The following is a 20,413-nucleotide window of genomic DNA, read 5'->3' as shown; positions in this document are numbered from 1 at the left end:
TCCACGTCCCCGTCGCCCCGCGTGTGCGGAGCCCGGAACTGCCGAGACCGGCCCCGCCCCGCCCTCCGCAAGGCCCCGCCCCCTACCGGGAACACGCCTCCAGCAAGCCACGCCCCGACACGTCGCGTTTCCCAAGCAAGCCCCGCCCATCACGTCAGAGAAGCCACACCCCTCGCGGTGACTCGTGCGTCGCCTAGTGGGACACGGGAGCAGAGAGAGATGGGGTCACGGGCACACGGGGACATAGAGAGATGGGGAGACGGGGATGTGGGGACATGGTGACATGGGGAGGTGGGAACATGGGGAGCACTGAGGCCTCTGTCTTTGCCAGGAGGACATGAGGAGCGCTGGGGCATGGGGACCCTGAGAGAGCTGTGGCCCAATTGAGGTTCATGGGGACACACAGGGCAGTGGTGCCAGGATGTGATGACACATGGGGTGGTGGGGCACTGGTGCTGGGGCACAGAGAGATGGGAGACTCTGGGACACTGGTCCTGGGATATGAGGACTTGTGAGGCACTGGGTCCCACATCACATAGAGAGTGCACAATGACCCTTGACAGCTTGACAGGACCCTCCTGTGGAGACATGGGTGCAGTGCTGAGCAGTGGCATTTGGTGTGGGGCACCTGGAACCACAAGGGCTCCCCAACCAGCCCTCACCCTGTCTGTCCTCCAGCTGCTCTGTCCCTCTGTCTTCCTCCCTTCTCCCTGCCATCCCTTTCAGCCCTTATTTCTCTTCCTGTCCTGCTTTTTCTCTGTCTGTGGTTTCTGCAGAGCTCATAGCTCTCCTTGCTGTTCCTTTTGTCCCCTTCTTGCTCTCTCCCTGACATTTTTGGGGTCACTCACACACATCCTGGTTCTCCTGACGTGTGTTGGTGCACAGGGGCTGTGTCGCTGTAGTTGTGTCACTGGGTCTGTTATTCCCCTTCATGGGAGCTGGGAAAATGCCATTTGGGTGGCAGGAAGGGGACACTGGAGTGGGACAACACAGGGTGGCCTCATCTCACAAGATGATATTGACTTCTCAGCCCCACCAAGGTGGTGGATCCCTGGGGATGTCTGGTCCTGGCAGGGTTGGGCAGGGTGCTCTGTGCCCCCCAGGGTGCTCCAGTGGGGCAGGGACACACGTCACCTTGCTGGCAGCTGACCACCTCCTTCCTGCCCTGGACTTGGACATGTACAGCTCTGCTTGTCTGCTGCGGTTCAAAACTGTCTTTCGACGGCTGCCTTATGTCTGCTTCCTCCTCCTCCTTGCAGTCATACCATTGCGTGCGGGTGGCTGGAAATAACCCCGACCTCCGTGACATCCCCTGGGTGCTTGACGGCGGCGGCAGCAGCAGCTGGTGGTCATCTCATGCTCCCCGCCTCCTGTCTGGCCTCTCAGACCACAGGGACGCGAGCACGACGTGGAGGAGAAAGAGGAAGGGTGCCTGCGGAGAGGGGGCTCGTGCCTGTCCTGCTGTGGTGACGCACAGTGGGGCCAGCCCCGACTGTGACATTTGTGCAGACACAGCTTGTGCAAAGACCACTTCGCAGAGACGTCCCAGATGGTGCCTTCACTCAGCTCCGCTACTGCCTGCGTCACCCTCCTGCTCAGCTGCGCAGGGCTTGGCTCGGCCACCCAATTCCCCCCAAGTAAGTGCCTTGGTAGGTCTGGGTGGGTCATGGGGCAGGGAGACCTTACTGGGACACCCTGACATCGCATCCTGTGACACTTGGAGGGGACAGCTGGATGTCATGGTGAAATCTCAGGGCATAGCTCTGTTACCATCCTTGGGTGTCCATGTTAAAAACCTAAGTGAAGACCTGAAACCCTGCCACCCCTTCCCCTTTCGGCAGCAAAAAACAGGTTACTGCTCTCATAACCAGAATTTCTCCTGCCCCCTGGATATGGAGAGGTGGAAGGGGTTGCAGGAAAACTGCTGGATGTAACCAGCTCACCCCAGGGCTGGGTGTCCTGGGGATAACCAAGATGGAGCTTTCATAAGCGGGAGTGACATGGAGGGGAGCAGAGCCCGGCTGTGTTTTTTAAGCTAACCAGAAAAGGGATTTGATAGGGAGTTGTTTGTCTGGCGCCCCGGGACCTTCCTGTTCTTCGTTTTTGTTCTGAGCACGCAGAGAAAAGCTGCCAACCACAGGAAGACGGGGAGGTGTGTACAGCCCTGGCCGCAGCGGGGGGCCGATTCGGGGGCTGTCTGAAAGGAGAAGGAGGAGGCAGGGCCCAGGTGGGAGAACATCTTCCATCCTGGTGTGAGTGGCCACATCCTGACCCTGTCCTGGTGTGGGCTTCTTCTCTGCTTTTTATAGCCCGTTGTGTTGCAGTGGACCTGTAGTGCTGGGCTCAGTAGGAAAAGGGATGTTGGCAAAGCTGGGTATCCTTGCAGGGGTGGGCTGGAGCAGACCCTGTCTGGGCTGAGGGCAGAGCACCCCATTGGGCTAGCACTGCTGTGCTGGTATCACCATGGTGGCACCACTGGGCAAGGGGTGTGGATGGCACAGGATGTGGCATGGCTCTGCACAGTGAGGGCAGTGCGATGTTAAGGGCTCCTGTGCCCAAGCTGTGCCCTGCTATGGGATAGAAAGACGCCAGCTCCTGCGTTTGCTGGTGGCTCTGCAGAGAGTGGTGACAACTCCTGTGCGGTCCCAAGTGGGAAGGGGCAGTGGGAGGGAGCTTTTGGCTGAGCCTGACACCTTGTGTCCTTCACAGTGCGTTACAAAGGGCGAGTCTTGATCCCCCTCACTCCCCAAGAAGAAGCCATGTGCCCCGGTGCCTCTCCAGAAGCTTTACTCAACAGCACCCTCACGACCCACCTCCTTCCTGCCCTCTACTCTGTGGTGCTGCTCGTAGGGCTGCCGGCCAATGCTCTGGCGTTCTGGGTCCTGGTGACCAACTTCAGGAGATGTTCCAGCAGCCTCTTCCTGCTCAATCTGGCCAGTGCTGATCTGCTCTTCGTGCTCCTGCTGCCCTTCAGGATCTCCTACCACCTCTTGGGCAATAACTGGCTCTTTGGGGACTACCTGTGCCGCACCATGGTGGCCTTCTTCTACGGGAACATGTACAGCTCCATCTTCTTCCTTACCTGCATTGGCTTGGAGCGCTACATCTCTGTAGTGCACCCATTCCTGTGGAAGGGCTCCAGTTGGATGTGGGGCAAGGCAGCCATCTGTGTGGGTATCTGGCTGCTGGTGGGGCTGGGCATGAGCCCTCTGCTGTTGCACACCCAGACAATGCACATCTCAAGCCTGAACATCACAACATGCCATGATGTCCTAGGAAAGAATGATCATGTGTTCTTCGCCTACTATTTCCTCTACCTGATGGGGCTGGGCTTTGGCTTGCCCTTTGTGCTCATTACTATCTCCTACAGCTGCATCCTGGCACGGCTGATGGCCAAGGGGAGACACTATAGGCAGGTAGTGTGTGTCCTGGCTCTGGTCCTCCTGGTCTTCATCCTCTGCTTCACCCCCAGCAATGTGTTGCTCTTCATTCACTACATAGTGGAGGTCACAGGGTGCCACAACTCCATCTACATCTGGTACATCCTGGCCCTGCCAATTGGTGCCTTCAACAACTGCTTTGATCCCTTTGTCTACTTCTACATGTCCAAGGATTTTCGGGCCTGGGTCCGGGAAGCAGGCAGCTGCTGCCTGGGAGGGCTCAAAACCTCATCAGGGAGGGCCTTAGAGAAGGCAGCCATGCCATTGAGGCCCAGCGAGCAGAGCCAGCTGGAGGCAGGGCTAGGGGATGCTAGGCTGTAACAGCATGGTCAGGGTTGGAAAGGACCTCTGTAGATCACCCAGTCCAACATCTCTGCTAGAGCAGGATCACCCAGAGAAGATCACCCAAGAACATGTCCAGGCGGGTTTTGAGTGTCTTCAGAGAAGGAGACTCCACAACATCTCTGGGCAGCCTGGTCCAGGGCTTTGTCACCCTCACAGTAAAGTTTTTCCTTATGTTTAGCTTGACCTTTCTGTGTTCCAGTTTGTGACCATTGCCTCTTGTCCTGTTGCTGGGTATAACCAAGAAGGGTCTGGTCCCACCCTCCTGACTCCCATCCTTTAGATATTTACAAGAATTAGTGAGATCCCTGCTCAGTCTCCTCTTCTCCAGGCTGAACAGCCCCAGCTCTCTCAGCCTTTTGTACTATGGTAGATGCTCCAGTTCCCTCATCATTTCAGTGGCTCTAAGCCTGGCGCCCAGCACCAAAGGCTTTGCTGTCCCAGGCTGGCAGCAGACATGGACAGAAACTCCCACCCTGGACCTGAGGTTTGCTGGGAGTTTGCCCCTATTCTGCAGTTCCTCCAATGCCACTGGTGCTCCACCCATCCCATGGGTCCCCCAGCTGGTCCCCCAGCTGCTTGCCTGGTCCCTACACCCCTGTTTCCTTGTCTGCCTGACCCCAACATCACTCACCACTTCTTCTATGGAGACCAAACTCTCCAGAGTACAAATAAATCTTTATTTCTCCTTGTTGGTGGAAGCAACAGGTATAAATACCCCAGCTAAGCAGGAGCTGTCCTCCATCGCACTGACTACACGCCGGGCACACACGGGCAGCCCTGCTCCTGTTGCTCCCCCACAAAAAATACCATGGTAGAGATGAGAAGGGAAGCAGGGGATGGCTTGGGTGTCCTGAGCGTGCCCCACGAGCCCAGCACTCGAGAGGACATTGTACTGTGTTCTCCTGTGCTGGCAGACACAACATGCCCCCCGGCCTGACAGCGTGCCACACTGCTGAAACATGCAGGCACCATGTTTCTGCTTTTATTTTCCCTTTTACTTGCTTCCCTCAGTGCTGGACCCGACAGCAGGTGTGCCACTCATGAGCAGAAGCACATGTGGCAGCATCCCCAGGCCTCCCAAGAGAGGATACCATGGCTCAGCGTCCTTGTCCCCACCACTCCTCATTCCCAGCCCAGCTTGGGGATCAAGAGGAGGAGGAGGGCACAGGCTCCATGGTATGGAAGCGTGGAGTACCCATTGTTGCTGCTGCCGAGCACGACTTGACCCCCATGTCAGTGGCTGCCCCTTCGGCACAGCGAGTCACGTCACTGGTTGGCCTGGCCCTGGTGGCTGGCCCTCATTCTTCCTGAGGATGACGCTGCTGAGCTCCTGGATGAGTTTGTCGTTGATGGGTGAGGAAGGCTGCATGCTCCTTTTCCTGGGGATCTCCAGGGAGGTCTCTGAGCTGGGACTGCTCCCTGGTGTGGCTGTCTGGTCCCAGTCCCTGGCCAGTGCCAGTGAAGGCTCCACGTTCCTCTCCAGAGAAGCCGTTTTGGTGGGTCTGAGCCCCTGGGCTGGAGCTTTGTCGCTCTCCAGGTTCAAGCCCCTTTCGAGGGACAGGGCTTTGGTGACAGAGGGACCTGACATCCTCTGAGCCGAACTGGCAGGCAGCGAGGAGCGCAGTGCTGTGGCTGGGGGCTGCTCAGGGAATGCAGATGGCTTCTTGGACCTGTCCACGGTGGGCACGGCCGAAAGGTCTGCCAGCAGTCCTGGTCCCAGCTCCAGCGCAGCCAGCTCAGGGAAGTTGCCCACTTCCTCGTAGACAGGATCAGTGTCAACCTCCTTCTCCTGCTGCTCCTCCAATGAGTCCTGGTGCATCTTCATGGGCTGAGGAAGGACAGGGTGTCAGGGTGAGGTGTACTGCCTGCACTGCTCAGCCATACCCCTCCATCTCTCCTCTCTTTGCCCTTCCTGCACTTGGGTGCTGCCTGGAGAGCCTTGCTCCGTAGCCAAGGGGCTGATGCCCACAGAGGATCCACCCTCCATCAACTTTCTTCACTCGGGCATTGCTGATGGAGGGTGAGTGCTTTGGTCCCTGCTGAGGCACGGTCCATGCTACCAGGCTGTAGCACCAACCTAGCATCCCTTGGCAGAGGTGGTCTGGGCTGGGGAGGGCAGATGGGTGCCCATGCAGAGCACAAAGCTAGACATGGTGAGGTCCAGCCAGGTGGTTCTTGTGGAAATAACCTCATGGTGAGGAGGAACCAAACCTACTTCCTCACATTTCTTACGTTGATCCCCTCTGGGCAATGCACACCCAATGCAAGAGGCTCTGGGAGCTGGGCTGGACTGTCATGGTCTTGCTTGCACACACTGGGACTGTGCAGGGACCACTGTCTCCGGGTATGGGACATATGGAGCAATGGGCACCCCCTTCTCTGGAGACATAGTGCAAAGCCAGCAAGACATGCTCCACGCGTGCAGGTACTTACAAAGAACATGGACAAAGTCCTTCGCGTGTGGAGGCGACGCTAGAAACAGAGGAGACGGGCAGAGGTAAGCACATGATAGCACAAAACATGGTCACAGATGCCCCGACAGGCAGAGGACGGGCAGTGGGGAGAACTGCCATGGACATGAGAGTACAGCACACAGCACATACATGTCGCCAAGCACAAGGAAACACACCCAAAGCATCTGTCAGCATGCACCCATCTTCAGGGCTCTGGTGTGGACACATGACCTTGGGATGGGTGCAGGGGCACCCTTAAGTAGGGGTAGCTATGGGCCCTTTACCAGAGTCTGGTTGGCAGAGAGCATGGTGGCGTCGGTGCTGTCCCCATGCAGGGGCACCAGAGGCATGGTGCCAAACTTCTGCTTGGCAAGGTCGGAGGAGGAGCGCCGGCGCATGATCACAGGGTGCAGGTCATCATGCTGTGCACAGAGATAAAGTAGGGAGTGTGGATCATGCCAGGCTGTCCTGCCAGCCCTCTCCCATCCCAGCCCAGGCCAGCCCAACTGGGTTGCACAGCCAACCTGCACCAACCTGAGCCTTGAGGATGCTGGTGGTCCAGTCCCACAGCTCAGCCTGTCCCGAGCACACCAGGTACCTGCAGAGAAGTCAGCTGAGAAGCCACTAGAGAGCAAGGCCAGCAGTGTGCAGGCCACCTTGTCACCTTGCCCGTGAGCCCAGGACTTCCAGGGACAGCCACAGCTGGTGAAGCTGCACCTCCAAAATTCTCTGCATGCTCAAATCACTGCTTCAGGGCAAGGTGAGAGCTTGTTGGGCACCCATGAGCCACCTTGGCTCAGCTCTCCTTGCTTCTCTTAGAAGAACATCTCAGCCCCACTTTGGGAGCAGGTGATGTGCTCAGCTGCTGCCTCAACACCAAGGAAATGGGGACAGGATCAGGAGGATGCAGTTGTGCCTGGAGACCCGTTGGTGCCAGGGAGGTGGAGGCAGGGTTCCTTGAGTGCCCCAACTAGGAACCAGCTCTGCTTTGTCCCTAGGGCCCTTGTAGCACTGCCCCTGGCTGTCCCACTCCCACTAAAACTGGAGATAGGTTCCATCATCCCCCCAGCCCCAGGGCAGCAGTGGCAGATACTCACAACTGCTGCTTGTCCAGGATCAGTGTGAAACCCCACCTGAGGAAAGGAAGAAACAGGCTGTGGGGCAGCATCGCCAAACTGGGACACAGCCCAGGGTCTGTGGGTAGCAGGGTGGAGCACTGAGCTTGCCCCACAGGCCAAGGCATGGTAGGGCTTTGGCTCCCTGCAGCTGGGTTCATGTGCCATGTGCTGGGGGCAGGGACTGATAGATCCATGCCCCAGGGCCACAGCCAGGGGAGGTCCCACTTACTGAGCTGGTGGCTTCAGCTTCTTCTTAATGCCCATGTAAACCTTGGCTGCATCCAGTGGCCACTCACGCTCTGGCTTGGCGCTCTGGGGAAGGAGAGCCATTAGGTCAGCCCAGCTTGGTGCCAGCCTCCCTGCCAGGAGGACAACCACCACCATGCCACTGCTGTTGCCAAGCCCTCCCTGCCTTTCCTTCCATCCTTGGAGCACAGCCCAACCACATCCCCCAGGTACCCACCCTCTTCTCCTTGAGCAGCAGCAGCCTCCGGTCCCGGATGACAAAGTAGCGCTCCTGAAACTTGTTTCCTAGCAGCTTGGGGGGCTCCTCACGGCATTTCAGCAGCCCACACTTGGGAGTCTCACGCTTGGTCCCTGTACAGTGTGGGGAGAGGGGGATCAGTGGGGCTGAGAGCATGTTAGGGTGGCTGAAGGACTGCAGGGAGATTCCACTGTGGGTCTTAGGGATGTGGCCTTGACAGTTGCAGAGCAGTAGCCAGGGCAAGGGGAAGCTCTGGCAGAGCTGTCCCACTCTGGGGACACCTCTAGGAGCTGGGATCCTTTGTGATTGCCTTACCTGTGAAGAGACAGCTGCCCTCACCGATGGGTACCTTCCTCACCAGGAGGTATGCGGCACTGGGCTCTGGGAGCTTGCACCACTGCAAAGCTTGCTCCAGCACCTTCTCCTTGGGGTGTAGGGGCCGCTCTGGGGAGGCAGGAACACTCTCACAGCTGTGTCTCCTCTACTGTGCCAGTCTCTCTATCCCCCTGCCACCAGCAGCAAGACAACCCCCATATCCCACACCTCTTCCTTCCCAACCTGGTTATGCTGACAGCATCCTCCTGTGCTGTCCCCACCATGCTCACCCAGCTCCCCGTTCTCCAGAGCCTCGAAGGTCAGCCAGATGTCCAGGCTGGCTGCCACATTGCGCATCTCCAGGACCTGGTTGGTGAGCTCCTCTGCTGTCATTGTGGGGGACACCTGGGGCCGGACACACAAGAAGCTGCAGTGGCTGGTGGCAGGATGGGTCCCAGGGTTCCATCCCAGGTTCTGGGATGCTGCGCCAAAAGTCTGCATCCCTCTTACCTTCCACCAGCTCAACCCTCCTTTGGGACTCACCTTCAGGGTGACGCAGCAGTCGGGCAGCTTCTGCTCCAGGTAAACCTCGATGATGAGGTCCCCAGCCTGTGAAAGCTGGGGAAAAAGCAGATGGCATTGGGGCTGTGCACATCCCCCCTGCCAGGGGCTGGTGATGGTGTCCCAGGAAGCTGGTGCTGCCTATCCCCTGGGCAGGAGCCTCAAGGTGATGGGCAAAAGGCACTCAAATGGGGGAAGGTCCTCCCCCAGATATCTGCTGTGAGACAGTGGGGACCCAGGGTGGGCAGCTGGGAGTGTCCCCATCCTCCAGGTTGTTCCACCAGCCCAAGGACCTTGATGTGGTGTGGGCCAGCAAGCAGATCCTTAGTACCTGTGTGTCCTTCCAGGTGGTGATCAAACTGTTTTCCAGATCCATCTGGGATACCTGGTCCTCGTCAATCTGTCAGATAAAGGGCACTTGTGTTGAGAGGGGAGACACATGCGGTCAATGTGGACAGAGATATGGCTTGAGGACACATGGCCAGGACAGAGGGATGCAGGGGGAGATACCAAGGGAGATGAACAGGGCCTTTTGCTGGCAAGGCCCTTGCAGGAAGCTTACATTGAAGATGCTGACATAGTTGTCAATGAGGTCTTCCATCACCTTGACCTCATGCTCTCCTTTGCCATCAGTCTGGAAAAGGCTGGGTGCGAAGAGCAGTGATAGGTTCTTGGTGCTCATCTGGTTGAGGTCTGCACATTTCTGCACTCTGGGACAAGGAGCACAGGGGTGAGAGGCTGGCCCTGCTCTGGATGGGGTTTCAGTCCCAACCACTCTCCTCAGCCTCATGCAAAGTGACCTGAAAACCAGCCCATTTAAACCCTGCTTCCCAGCTTCTCAGGAGGTGAACTTCAAGCCAGGCAGTTCCTGTTTCCAGGACATTTAGCTGCCATCAAACCAGACAACAGCCTCACCTCATGCTCTGAGTTGGGTATGACAATTTGGTTTTTTCCCTCTTTTTGGGGCACTTGTGAACTTCAGGTTCCATGCAGGAAGGGGGGCGGAGTGGTGTCACCTACTCCTGAAGATCATCTCAGTCTCTCCCACTGCAGGACATCCCAGAGCAACACGCTCTAGCACACCCCAGCACTGGCCTGGGGGGCCTGGTAGGGCAAGGTATGGGTACTGGGCTCTTTTGGGCTTGCAGTGATGGGAACCAAAGCTCCCTGGGCAGTGGGGAGACCCTATGCTCTTGGCTGGCCTTGGGGGCTCTGGCTGGACCAGAGGACCGTGAAGGGAGGTGGCCCACTGACCGGTAGAGGTGTCCGATGAGTGCAGCCAGGGTCTTGTAGTTAAGGCGAGGCAGACGATGAATGAGCTCCTTGTACCGCTCCAGGCGCTGGGGCTTTGAGGAGATTTCTAGAGAGAGGAAAATGAGTCATGGACCATTGCTGAGTCTGGCGGATGCAGAGCTGACATGGCACCAGGGCTGGCACCAGGACCCCGTCCTGAGGGGCAGTGGCCCCAGGGGTCCCTGACAGGCAGCTCAGTGTAGGAGCAGGAGTTGGGTGAAGGAGGTACCTGCAGCCTCCTTCCACTGTGGGTGTAGCTCCAGGGTGAAGACGGGGTCTTCTAGTTCACGGAAGAACCTCTTCAGCACATCGGTGACGTCCTCGATGAAGTTGTCATTGATGCGTAGCTTAACATTGCGGGCATCCCGCCGAAACTCCTCCATCAGTACCTTGATCCGGGACTTGGCTCCATTCTTGCGGTAAATCCCTTCGTGCCGCAGCCCTGGGGCAGGGACATAGGGTCATGGGGGCCCAATCCTGTCCAGACAGTCCCCCAAGAGCACTGCCTCTTGTCCGGGTCCCTCAGCTGTCCCCTGTGCCCCTGCTGTGCTGGGCTCACCATACTGAGTGATGAAAGCAATGCAGCTGTCCACGATGATGGGGATGTCCCCCCGGCTCAGCTGCTGGTCCCGCAGTGCGTTACCCCGGCCCCCTGCTGATGCCTGGATGTCGGCGTACCACGCTGCTGAGTCTGCTCGCGACAAGCCCTGCAGGTAAAATGTCCTGAGAACGACAAGGGCAGAGAAGAGGGAATGAAGGTTGCCATGGGGTGTGGGTTTTCCCCTTCTGCCCATATACACAGCTTGGCTCTAGGACAGGGAACAAGGCACAGGTAGGTTGAGACGAGTTTGGGCTGGGGTGACCTCTGTAAGCCCCTTGGCCACAACTCTGCTGTCCCAGTAGCATCCCCACTGCATGTTTGGGATTAACATAAACCTATGCATGAGTTCCTTTACCCCACGCAGCCCGTTGAGGTTATTTGGCTCATTCCCCCTCATTCTTGTGGACATGTCTCACCTCCCCATCTCCACCAGGATCAGCATCTCCTTCTTCTCTGGGGTCTCTGTGGAGGGAACGAGACCTGCATCGGGGTGAGAAATAGAGGGTTCAGAGCCATGCAGGCCACACACCACGTGGTGCCTGACCCAGGCTGCGCCATGGCACTTACTGAGCTCCTGCAGCCGCCGGAGGTTGATGCTGTCCTCAGCCCCGTCCTCCTCAGCAGGGCAGATGAAGAGATGGGCTTTCTGCAGGATGAAGAAAGCCTGCTGCCACCGTTCAGGGTTGAGCATGCACTTGTAGCGCAGCTGGCCCACACGCTGGAACTCATAGCTCAGCAGGCAGTGACAGCTCACGGGTGTGAACCACTGTGGAACAGAACAAGAGATGAGATGGGTAAAGACAGGGCTCAGCCCCTGAGTGTAGACTCCCATGAGGATGGGGACAGGTCACGAAGGAAGATGGGAGCCCTTTCAAAGAGAAGGAGGGTGTTTGCCACAGAGGACGAAGAGCATGGGGAGCTTGGAGGAATCACAACAGGGAAGCGAGAACAGAGCTCAGGGACCCGCCAGTGTCTTGGCATGCCAGGGTTGGGGCTGGCTCACCTTGCCAATGGCACTGGCCCAGGCTTGCAGTGTCTCAGGCCCGTCGGTTCCCAGCTGCTGCACTTTTTCCCCAGTAAGGAAGAGCTCAAGGGTGAAGTGAAACCTGCAGAGGATGAACCAGCCCATTAGAGCAGCACCCCCCACCCTGACCCTGCACGCAGAACTGGACCAGATCATTGCACCATGCAGGGAGCAATGCCTGTCGTTGCCCTCTGAGTGCCCACAGCCTCTCTGGGCATGCAGAGGGGCATGGCTGGGTGTACCTTTCGGTGGGGCCAGGGCTGGCGAGCACCTGGGCTCTGCTCACACCCAGGGAGATGAGGTCCCCGCTCTCGATGTGGCCCAGGAGCTCGGTGCATTTCTCCGTCTCAAAGAAGAGCAGGGCTCTCTCCAGGGAGCACCACGTGCGCTGAAAGTCTGTGGGACCAGGGGGTCAGTGGCACTTGGGTGAGCTCCCCACCGGCTGCCCTCCTGCACTCCCTAAGCTTACCTTCTTTACTCTTCTTGGCACCTGGGAGCTTGGGAGCAGCAGTGACCCGGTACAGGTACCCGCTGTGTGTCACTGGCTGAGTGATCTCATTGTAGACACCCTCTGGGCCTGGTTCCCGTGTGTGGTGGCTCCCTGCGGAGAATGGCACTGAGAGCAGGCTAGGATCAGTCACCCACCAAATCATGGGTACTGGAGGGGCAGGGAGACCCCACTCATGTAGGTATAGGCAAGGGGCATGCGCCAGGCATGGGGTTCCCTGAAAAGGGGCTCCAGAGGAACCCACTGCCTTGCCCCATCCCAAAAGAGGAGTGTAGTGGATAAGGGAGGTCTCCCAGAACAACACAGCTCCTGATGCCCTGGATGTTCTCAGCCTTGGGGCATGCTGTGGGGGACAGGGGCAGTGCGAAGGAGGAAGTCTCCACTTCACAGCCAGATGGGGCTTGAGGGTCTTCATTACCTGAATGATTTCTGGGCCTTTTGCTCTCTGGTCCCCACCAAAGGTCAGCTCCAGAGGCCACCTCACAGGCAGTGGCGTCAGCTGCCAGCCCAGCTTCCGAGGATGAGAAGAACTGCAGGATGGTCTTGAGCAAAGCTGGTCCTGTCACTGCAGCACACAGTGCCTAGGATGAGATGAGAACCTTTAGGGATCATGTACTGGCTCATGGAAACCCCCAGCCCATTGTCAGAGGTGCTTGAAGACAGACAAAGTGGGACACAACCTATCACACAGGCCCTTGGGACTGCCTGGTACAGGGGTGCAAGCACACACAGCCAAGCAGGAGGCATTGGCATCTCAAACCCAGAGCTCTTGGGTGGTTCCCAGCACCCCAGCATACTGCCTGCACCCCAAGGTGGCCCTTACCTGGAGTACATCCTCCTGAGTGCTGTAGTGAGGATGGGGCAGGCGGTACCGACCCTCCCGGTACTTGCGGGTGATGAAGTCCCGTCTCTGCTCAGCACTGGCATCTGGAGAGAGGGCCTCGGCAGAGGGAAGGCGAGCAGCCCAAAACCGGTTGGCTCGGTCATTTCCCAGCACGATGAAGAGCTACAGAAGAGTCTCATGGTCATGGCGAGCACCAGGGCCAGCCGGGTTGAAGAAGGATGCCTAACATCCCTGCATCCCAGGGACATCATGGGGCTGCTGACCTGGCTGAGGAAGCAGCTTGGCCCACGAGCATGCTGTGCCAGCCCCAGCACCCTGCAATGAATGCCTCTACCTGTACGATTTCGTTGGACCAGACGCTGGTGTCAAGCTTCAGACTTTGCACCTTGGAAATGTTGGAGCCCAGGCTGCGATGCTGCCCTGCAGGGAGAAGGAGAGTGAACACCCCTTGATCCTGCCAGGGGAACCGGCACCCAAGTCACACCCATACCATACCCATACCCAGCCAGCACTCTGCCTGCCCAGGCAGGCCCAGCCCACACTCGCCAGGACCTCAATGTACCCCCCAGGGCGATGTACTAGCCTGCACACTGCTTGCAGATGACCACACACAGGTTGATGGATGCCCAGTCAGGACTCTGAGCCCAGCAGTCTGCACAGTATTTGTTGGCTTTGTTGGACCAGATCTTCTCTGCCACCTCATAGTCATAGAGCATCTCAGCTATGGCCTCCTGCAGGGCCTCCATCCACTCCCGCTTCTCCCGCTCCGACTCTGCCACGAAGCTGTGAATATCAGCACAGCCAAAACTCAGGGGCCTGGAACAACCAGCACCCAGGTCCAGCACCCTGCTGCCCCCCTCATCTTGTTCCACCCAGATACCTGAAATACCTGAATGTTTTGAAGGGGGTGATGAGCTCAAAGCTGCGATTCTTGGCTTCCCGGATGGTGGAGCCGCGCATCTCAATAAAACAGATGCCAATGCCCATTTTGAAGAACTGCAATTCAGAGGGACACTGGTGTTGGCTCTGCAGCACCACAGCCATGGTGGACACATCATCCCAGACATGCCTGTGGTGCTGGGGCTGGGATCAGGGAGCTGTGCCTGGTACTCCCAGACTCATCACTGCTCTGCTTGGACCAGTCAGACCTGGTACTCTGCCACATCTCTCAGCCATCCTATGTGGACTGACATTAAGAATTCACCAAGTATGTTATACCTTAAAATGAAAGACAAATTCTGTCCACAGTCCCCAGAACCTGACCATTCAAATTCTTCTGTTCTGACATCCTATGTGGACTGACATTAAGAATTCACCGAGTATGTTATGCCTTAAAGTGAAAGACAAATTCTGTCCACAGTCCCCAAAACCTGACCATTCAAATTCTTCTGTTCTGGGGCTTTGAGCCCCCACTGAGTCAGGCACATTCATAAAGCAAGTATCGACTTGTGCAAAACCCACAGAGGTTTGGTGTTTCTTAGTGTGTGCCAGGCAAACTGGAAATGAGGTGACTGTAAAAAAAACAGGGGTGCTGAGAAAATTCAGCAGGCAGGAGGTGGGGACCTGCGTGGGCAGCAGCCAGGGTGCGATGGGCCCCCCATGGGGCAAACGTGTTGCAGCCTGTATGTATGCTGGTGATTTTGTGGTCATTGATCCACCTGTTCTGTGATGGATTGGGATGCTTTGGTGCAATTAAGACCTAAGTCCTGGGCAGAAATGAAGATAATTTGATGATAGCAAGGACACTGGGAGGGAGGTCTGCTCCTGGCAGTCCCTGCATCTCCAAGCCCAGATTCCCACCACAGCTGCCCTGTGCAGGATCTCCAGCTTCCTGCTCTACCATGCCCTTTCCTCTTTGCCCTCCCTTTGGCACTGACCCTGGCTAAGCTTCCTCCATCACTCTCACCCCCATCCACCATTGGCATATCCCCCTGTTCCAGTGGGGTGTCTGGTCCGGCCACAAACCTGCTCGCTCTTGTACAGCCACATCTCAGGCAGGCTCAGGGCTGCAAACACCTTGGACTTCTGGCCTTTCAGCTCCAGGGTGCCTGACTTCTGGCAGTGTGTCGTGTTGGCAGGCTGGGATCGGGACCCCACCAGGCGTTGGTCTGTCACCTTCTTCTGCAGCGTGGAGCACCACTCATTTCTCTGGGCTGGGAACCAGGCATGAAGGAATGGGTCTGAGCCCTTTCCAACAGCCTTGGCATGGCACAGAGCACCCAGCAGGCATGGCAAGGGAGAGGTCCCTTCGCTTATCATGGTGGGATGTTTTGGGGATGGGGTGAGAGCTGCTTCCAGGATGCTCTGACTGGAAGAGAGAAGCAGGGACAGTTCCTTGGGGACTGGTGGGCCCTGGTCTGAATCTTCACTTACCTTCATTCTCGGCACGGAAGACAAAGATTCGGTGGCTGGTGAAGACCTGGAACTTGTTGTCCTTTGTGGAGCGAGCCATCTCAATCACAGACAGTGGGATCACTCCCTTGGGGTAGGGTTCCTGGAATGAGCCCCAGGCAGAGTTACTCCCTTTTGCCTTTCCTGCAAGGTGTCTCCATAACTCAGCCACCTCAGCATCTGTCTTGCCAGACATGCTGGCATCATAACGATAGGGGTAAGGGGATGTGGCAGGGACGCCTGCGAGATCCTGCAATAGTGGCTGCTCCAGGGCCATGCATGGTGCTTGTTTCTGCATGTGTGCCATGATGTAAGGCCAGCCTGACTGGCTGTGCCACAGGACTGGGACAGCAGTGTCTGTCACCCTAGATGGCTTGGCAACCACCAGCACCCTGCAGCAGGCCTAACAGTGCCATGCAGAGTCCCCCCAGAAGGACGAGAGGATGTGGGACAGGAAAAGCGTTGCTGACTCATCCCATGCACCTAACACACAATGTCAGTGCCCACAGCAAAAAAACCACCAAACAGCTCTTCTATGCAGCACATCTTCCACATCCCCCATGTGCTCTCCTGTGTGGTGCCTCATAGCACAGCCTGGGGGACATCAGCAGCTGGGCAGGAGCTGAGGATTCAGGTAGGGATGGAGCCATGGCTGGGACCCAGAAGTCCCCCATTTACAGTCTGCCTCAGGCTGTGTGAGCCAAAAGGACTCTCCTCGCCTGTGAGGCAGAGGGAACCTTGCTACCCTGGGCTACCTATGGCATGAGGCTGTGTTCAGAGCCTCCCAGGCACAGGGTCCACAGCTGCTCCACCCTGGCGATGGTAAAGCAATGCTGGCTCCTTACAGAAGGACAAGGGGAGGCAAAGGAGATATGGCAGCTCACGTGGTGTCAAGACACCCTGCTTAAGCGGGATGGTGCAACCTCCCCCGCCTTGCCTGCATCCTGCCCCTTTGTACCTTCTCACTGCTGAAGTACATCAGGTTCTTCCCGTCGAAACGGACGTAGCGTCTCTGGAAGACATAGTTCCTGTTGGGATGGCAGAAAAACAGGGATGTTTGGAAAGGGATGATCCCCCCTGAGGATCCCATGTCTGCTCACAGATGACCCCTTCCTGCAAGGATGGCTGCACAGAGACCCCTTGCAGCACAGCTGGGGCACCCAAGAACATCCTTCTCCTGTGGAGAGGTCTGACTGTCCCAGTAGCATAGTGACCAGTGTTCCCACCTCACCAGCCTTGCCCAAGGGTACTTTACCTACAGGGACTGTCCCATGGGTGGGCACATACCCCTGTGGGGAGAGCTTGTCCAGCCAGCCGCTGAGCATGGTGGGTCGGGGTTCGGAGAGTGACGTGTAGCTGGCATAAGGGGAGATGGTGAGATCATCCAGGACCTCGTCTGGGTAGAGATGGGCTGGCAGGCTGAACGGGGTATCCTCAGCCCGTGGTGCCTCCACAGTGGAGTACCCCTCCGTGTCGTTCTGGACGATGCGGTTGATGAGCCGGGAGCGGGTCTCCTCGTCCTCACTTCTTCCCTCGCTGCTGTACTCGCTGCTTGTCCTGTGAGAAATGGGGCTGTGAGGGAGCCTGGCCGTGGCTGCTCATGATGCAGGGTGCCAGTCAATGCCATCCCATCTGGGGATGTCTTACACTGCTCCTGGCCCCATCCTGAGCTCCTTGGGGCATCTGTTGGTATGGGTGTTTCCATGTCCATGAACAGGATTTCTGGATCCTTCTGCCACAACACCCTCCTGTCTGCTCTTGTGTTGCAAGGGATTGGGGTGGACAGATGGGCCAATGGAGCTTCTGCATCCATCTGCTTTTCTTGGGAAGCCATGCTAAAATCCACAGCCAGGCCTAGTAAGTCTATCCAGTCAGTCACTCGATCAGGCTACGCTGCAGTGACTTCCACCCAGAGCAGGACATGGGCTGAACTGACCAACACTGGGGCCAAAAAGGCAGAGGCACAGTCACACACTGGCCACTAAAGCCACGGACGGAGCTGAAGGACAGAGCTGCAGCTCACCTCCTCCTCTCTAAGCAACACAGGAAAAGGAACCCTCCCCATCCGAAATGGGAAGAGCAGCTTTCCTTCCTCTTTCAGAGATGCTATCAGGAGTTATGGAAAGTACATTTCAAAAACATTTTAAAGGCACCCCTCACAACCTCGCTGTTGCACATCCCTTCAGCTGGAGCTCAGAGCCATCCCATTTCTGAGCAATTCCTGTCCCCCATGGTTTCCCTACTCCCAGCAGCCAAATCCAGGCTCCACCGGGTGTGCAGGTACCCAGTGCCTCTGGGACAGCCCCAGCTATGTAACCAGAGCATCTGTTAGGTAGCACTGTCCCCTCAAGGGCCACCCACCAGCAAGGGTCCTCATCTCTGAGCCTATCAGCTCTACTTGAGACTGCTGACCCAATCCCAGATGCTCCTGATCAGCTCTACAGTGGGGGAAAAGCCCCCATCGCCTCTCAGGCTGTCCCCAGGGATGTTCCTTGTCCACCTGGCATGCAAAACTGTGACCCTTAGCCCAGGCCAGCCCCCGATGCCTACCTGTGCGCGTCTTGTTCCAGGTCCACCTCAGACACTGCCTCGTAGCTCTGAACAGAGGATATGCCAGCACCCTGGGAGGAGAGATTGGTCACATCTCCTCTCCTCTCTGCTCTCTCCCATCCCAGATCTCCTCAACCTTCCCGGCACACTGCACAAGGGGCTCAGCCTGTGATCCCCACCGCAGCAGTGCTGCTCAACCAGGCACTGCTTGGCACCATGGTCTCACCAGCTGCAGTTTCCTACTTTTCAGCAGTGGGTGGGATGCAGAGTGATGGCAGGGGACAGCCACTATCCCCACAGTGTCCTCTCACCTTCTGGTCCTGGGATGGGGCTACGTGCCCAAAGATGGTCTCACTGTAGGGGGTAATGGGCTGCTCACCAAAGTCTGTGGGCAGAGGGAAAGGCAGTCAGTGGCATCTGCTGCAGGGGAATGACCAGCCAGGTCAGCAAACCCTGGAGGGGGGCCCCTCCCACTGAGCCCACCACAGCACACCCTGACATCCAGGGCATCTGGCACAACAGAGATGCCAGCCCAAATATACGTGTGGCTGGACCCTGCCTTGGCTCAGGATCACTCAGGTCCCTGAGCGAGGCAGGAACGTTGGGCAGGACCTGGAGGAAAAGCAGGGTGTGCTGGTGTCCCCATCAGCCCCCTTCCTTGGGGACACTGGGAGGTCCTCACTGTGCACCAGTGCCCTGGGGGCTCTCACCTGGTTTGCCAGTGGGTCTCTGCGGGATGGGGGGCAGCTTCCCCCCGGGCCAGCTGGAACTGCTGGAAAACAGGAGAGGGGTTATTGCAGCTGCGGCGGGACAGGGTGGGAGCCTGTGGGGTTTTTCTGCCTTGTTTTCCCATCTGGCTTACATGGGCTGGAGGCTGCTCCTGACTGGGGCTGAGTCTGGCTTTGTCCCCTAATGATGTGTCACATCCCCTCCCCACTCACAGCAGCCTTCTTATACCCTGAAACCTGCTGGGCTGTGTCTCCTGGGACTGCCGGGCATTTCCCTTCCTAGCCCGCCCCCCTCTAACATCTCCCACCTTGCTCCCAGCAGGAGCCAGCCTCAGAGCCCCCATTCAGCTGCCACCTCACCATGCTGGGGACCTCCAGCCCTGCTGTCTCAGGGAGCAGAGAAGGGGCATGAGCTTTTCCCCTCACCTAGAACCAGCCATTTTGGGGGCCCAGGGCCACTCTTTCAGCTTAGAGGGATCCCAGCTGCTCTGCAGGACTGCTCCATGCAGAGCTGAGGGAAGGCAAGGGGATGGTGGTGAAAGGGGTACTCAGAGGCAGGTAGGGCCAGGCTGAGGTTGGGGTCCTGGGGATAAGGTACTGGGCATGCGGGACTCTTCGGATCCTTGGTTCTGGCTGTCCTGCACCACCCCCCCTCCACTCCCTGGGGTAAAGGATAGCAACTGCTTACTCAGGCTTGTCCGGCTGCATCACCTCCTGCGAGGACAGAGCTGGAGGCTGAGCGAAGGTCTGACCCTGGGGACCATCCTCCCTTCCTGAGTCCTCAGTGGGTCCTGATGGAGGTTTAAGTCCTTCATAGATGACATTGGACACCATCTCCAGCCTGCTCTGCCCTGAGCCAGGCTGCAAGGCTGCCCTGGGGCATGGCAAGGGATTTCTCCTGGCTGGGGTGGCTGCGACAGGCAGGGCAGGGTTGGATGTGGGGTGATCAACTGGTACACTCCCAGGGCTGGGCTCAGCTGCCGGGACCCTGTGACTGTGCCGTGGAGGAACAGATGGGACGGATGAGGGGAATTTCTCCGATGCCTCCAAGGTTTGTCCATGTTCTGGAGCTGAGGGAGGCTGTGTCTCCTCCCGAGTTTTCTCCCGTGCTCGCAGCCAGGATGCTGCTATGCCCATGGCCACAGCTTCCCCTGAGCCAGCCAGCAGTGTTGGCCTGGGCTCCGGGCTCTCCAAATCCGTGGAGCTCTCCCCTGGCACAAATCCCTCCAGTACCACAAAGGCTGCAGGTGCCTTGTCAGTGCCGTGTGCTGGACAGGTGGTGCGTGCCGGTGGCACAGGCGCCAAGCCCTGCTCTGGCTTTGAGCGAGGGAAAACCGTCCTTGGCTTGGGAACTGGCTTCACAAGGGGAGGAGCAAGGTCCTTCTCTAGAGGTGACGCCTGGACTGGCACAGTGATGCGCTGCTGTGTCCCAAGGGCATCATTAGCCCCTCCTGGCTCTGCTTTCATGGCATCCTCGCCTGACTGGAGGGCATCCAGGACCTTGGTGGCTTGGAGATGGGTGTCTCCTGCTGCAGGTCCTGCCTGGGATTGACTGAGCATCCGTGTCTGCTGTGCCAAGTTCAGGATCCTTTTGCGGTGCCCAGTGGCGGTGATGCCGATCTGTTGCAGGTGGTCACCATCCAGTGTGGCAGCGTCTCTGGCCGTGTGGTAGCCATGCTGTTTGAAGACATCCCTGTACCTCTCCAAGTGGATGGTAGCCAGCCAGTCTGCAATATCGGAATCAGGACTGCACGGGGA

The 20,413-nt window shown here is 57.7% G+C and overlaps 2 protein-coding genes across 2 annotated transcripts; one reads left to right on the top strand and one right to left on the bottom strand.

The window, feature by feature from the left end:
• Positions 1 to 1,259: 1,259 nt before the first annotated feature.
• Positions 1,260 to 3,761, top strand: LOC104543519 (proteinase-activated receptor 3-like; the record flags this gene model as incomplete). The annotated part of the gene is made up of 2 exons (XM_010188152.1): positions 1,260 to 1,476; positions 2,710 to 3,761. Coding segments are annotated over 2 exons (1,269 nt in total), but the record flags the coding sequence as incomplete, so codon positions are not given.
• Positions 3,762 to 5,046: 1,285 nt separating this feature from the next.
• Positions 5,047 to 19,489, bottom strand: ARAP3 (ArfGAP with RhoGAP domain, ankyrin repeat and PH domain 3). The gene is made up of 33 exons (XM_010188151.1): positions 19,344 to 19,489; positions 18,638 to 18,699; positions 18,239 to 18,312; positions 17,928 to 17,998; positions 16,665 to 16,934; positions 16,336 to 16,405; positions 15,360 to 15,480; positions 14,952 to 15,139; positions 13,876 to 13,982; positions 13,570 to 13,769; positions 13,321 to 13,406; positions 12,966 to 13,148; positions 12,561 to 12,723; positions 12,104 to 12,235; positions 11,877 to 12,030; positions 11,614 to 11,716; positions 11,178 to 11,376; positions 11,027 to 11,090; positions 10,569 to 10,732; positions 10,239 to 10,451; positions 9,971 to 10,076; positions 9,279 to 9,426; positions 9,048 to 9,116; positions 8,699 to 8,773; positions 8,446 to 8,560; positions 8,156 to 8,284; positions 7,820 to 7,953; positions 7,586 to 7,668; positions 7,336 to 7,371; positions 6,773 to 6,836; positions 6,523 to 6,660; positions 6,219 to 6,257; positions 5,047 to 5,613 (listed from the first exon to the last, which is right to left on the bottom strand). The coding sequence occupies exons 1-33, from the start codon at positions 19,487 to 19,489 to the stop codon at positions 5,047 to 5,049; spliced, it is 4,473 nt and encodes a 1,490-aa protein (XP_010186453.1).
• Between the last annotated feature and the right edge of the window lie 924 nt (positions 19,490 to 20,413).

The sequence above is a fragment of the Mesitornis unicolor genome, unplaced genomic scaffold (assembly GCF_000695765.1).
Source record: "Mesitornis unicolor isolate BGI_N332 unplaced genomic scaffold, ASM69576v1 scaffold3447, whole genome shotgun sequence".
In the NCBI taxonomy this organism is placed as follows: domain Eukaryota; kingdom Metazoa; phylum Chordata; class Aves; order Mesitornithiformes; family Mesitornithidae; genus Mesitornis; species Mesitornis unicolor.
Note: the sequence above shows the minus strand (reverse complement) of the source record. Positions and strands in the feature narration are given on the sequence as shown.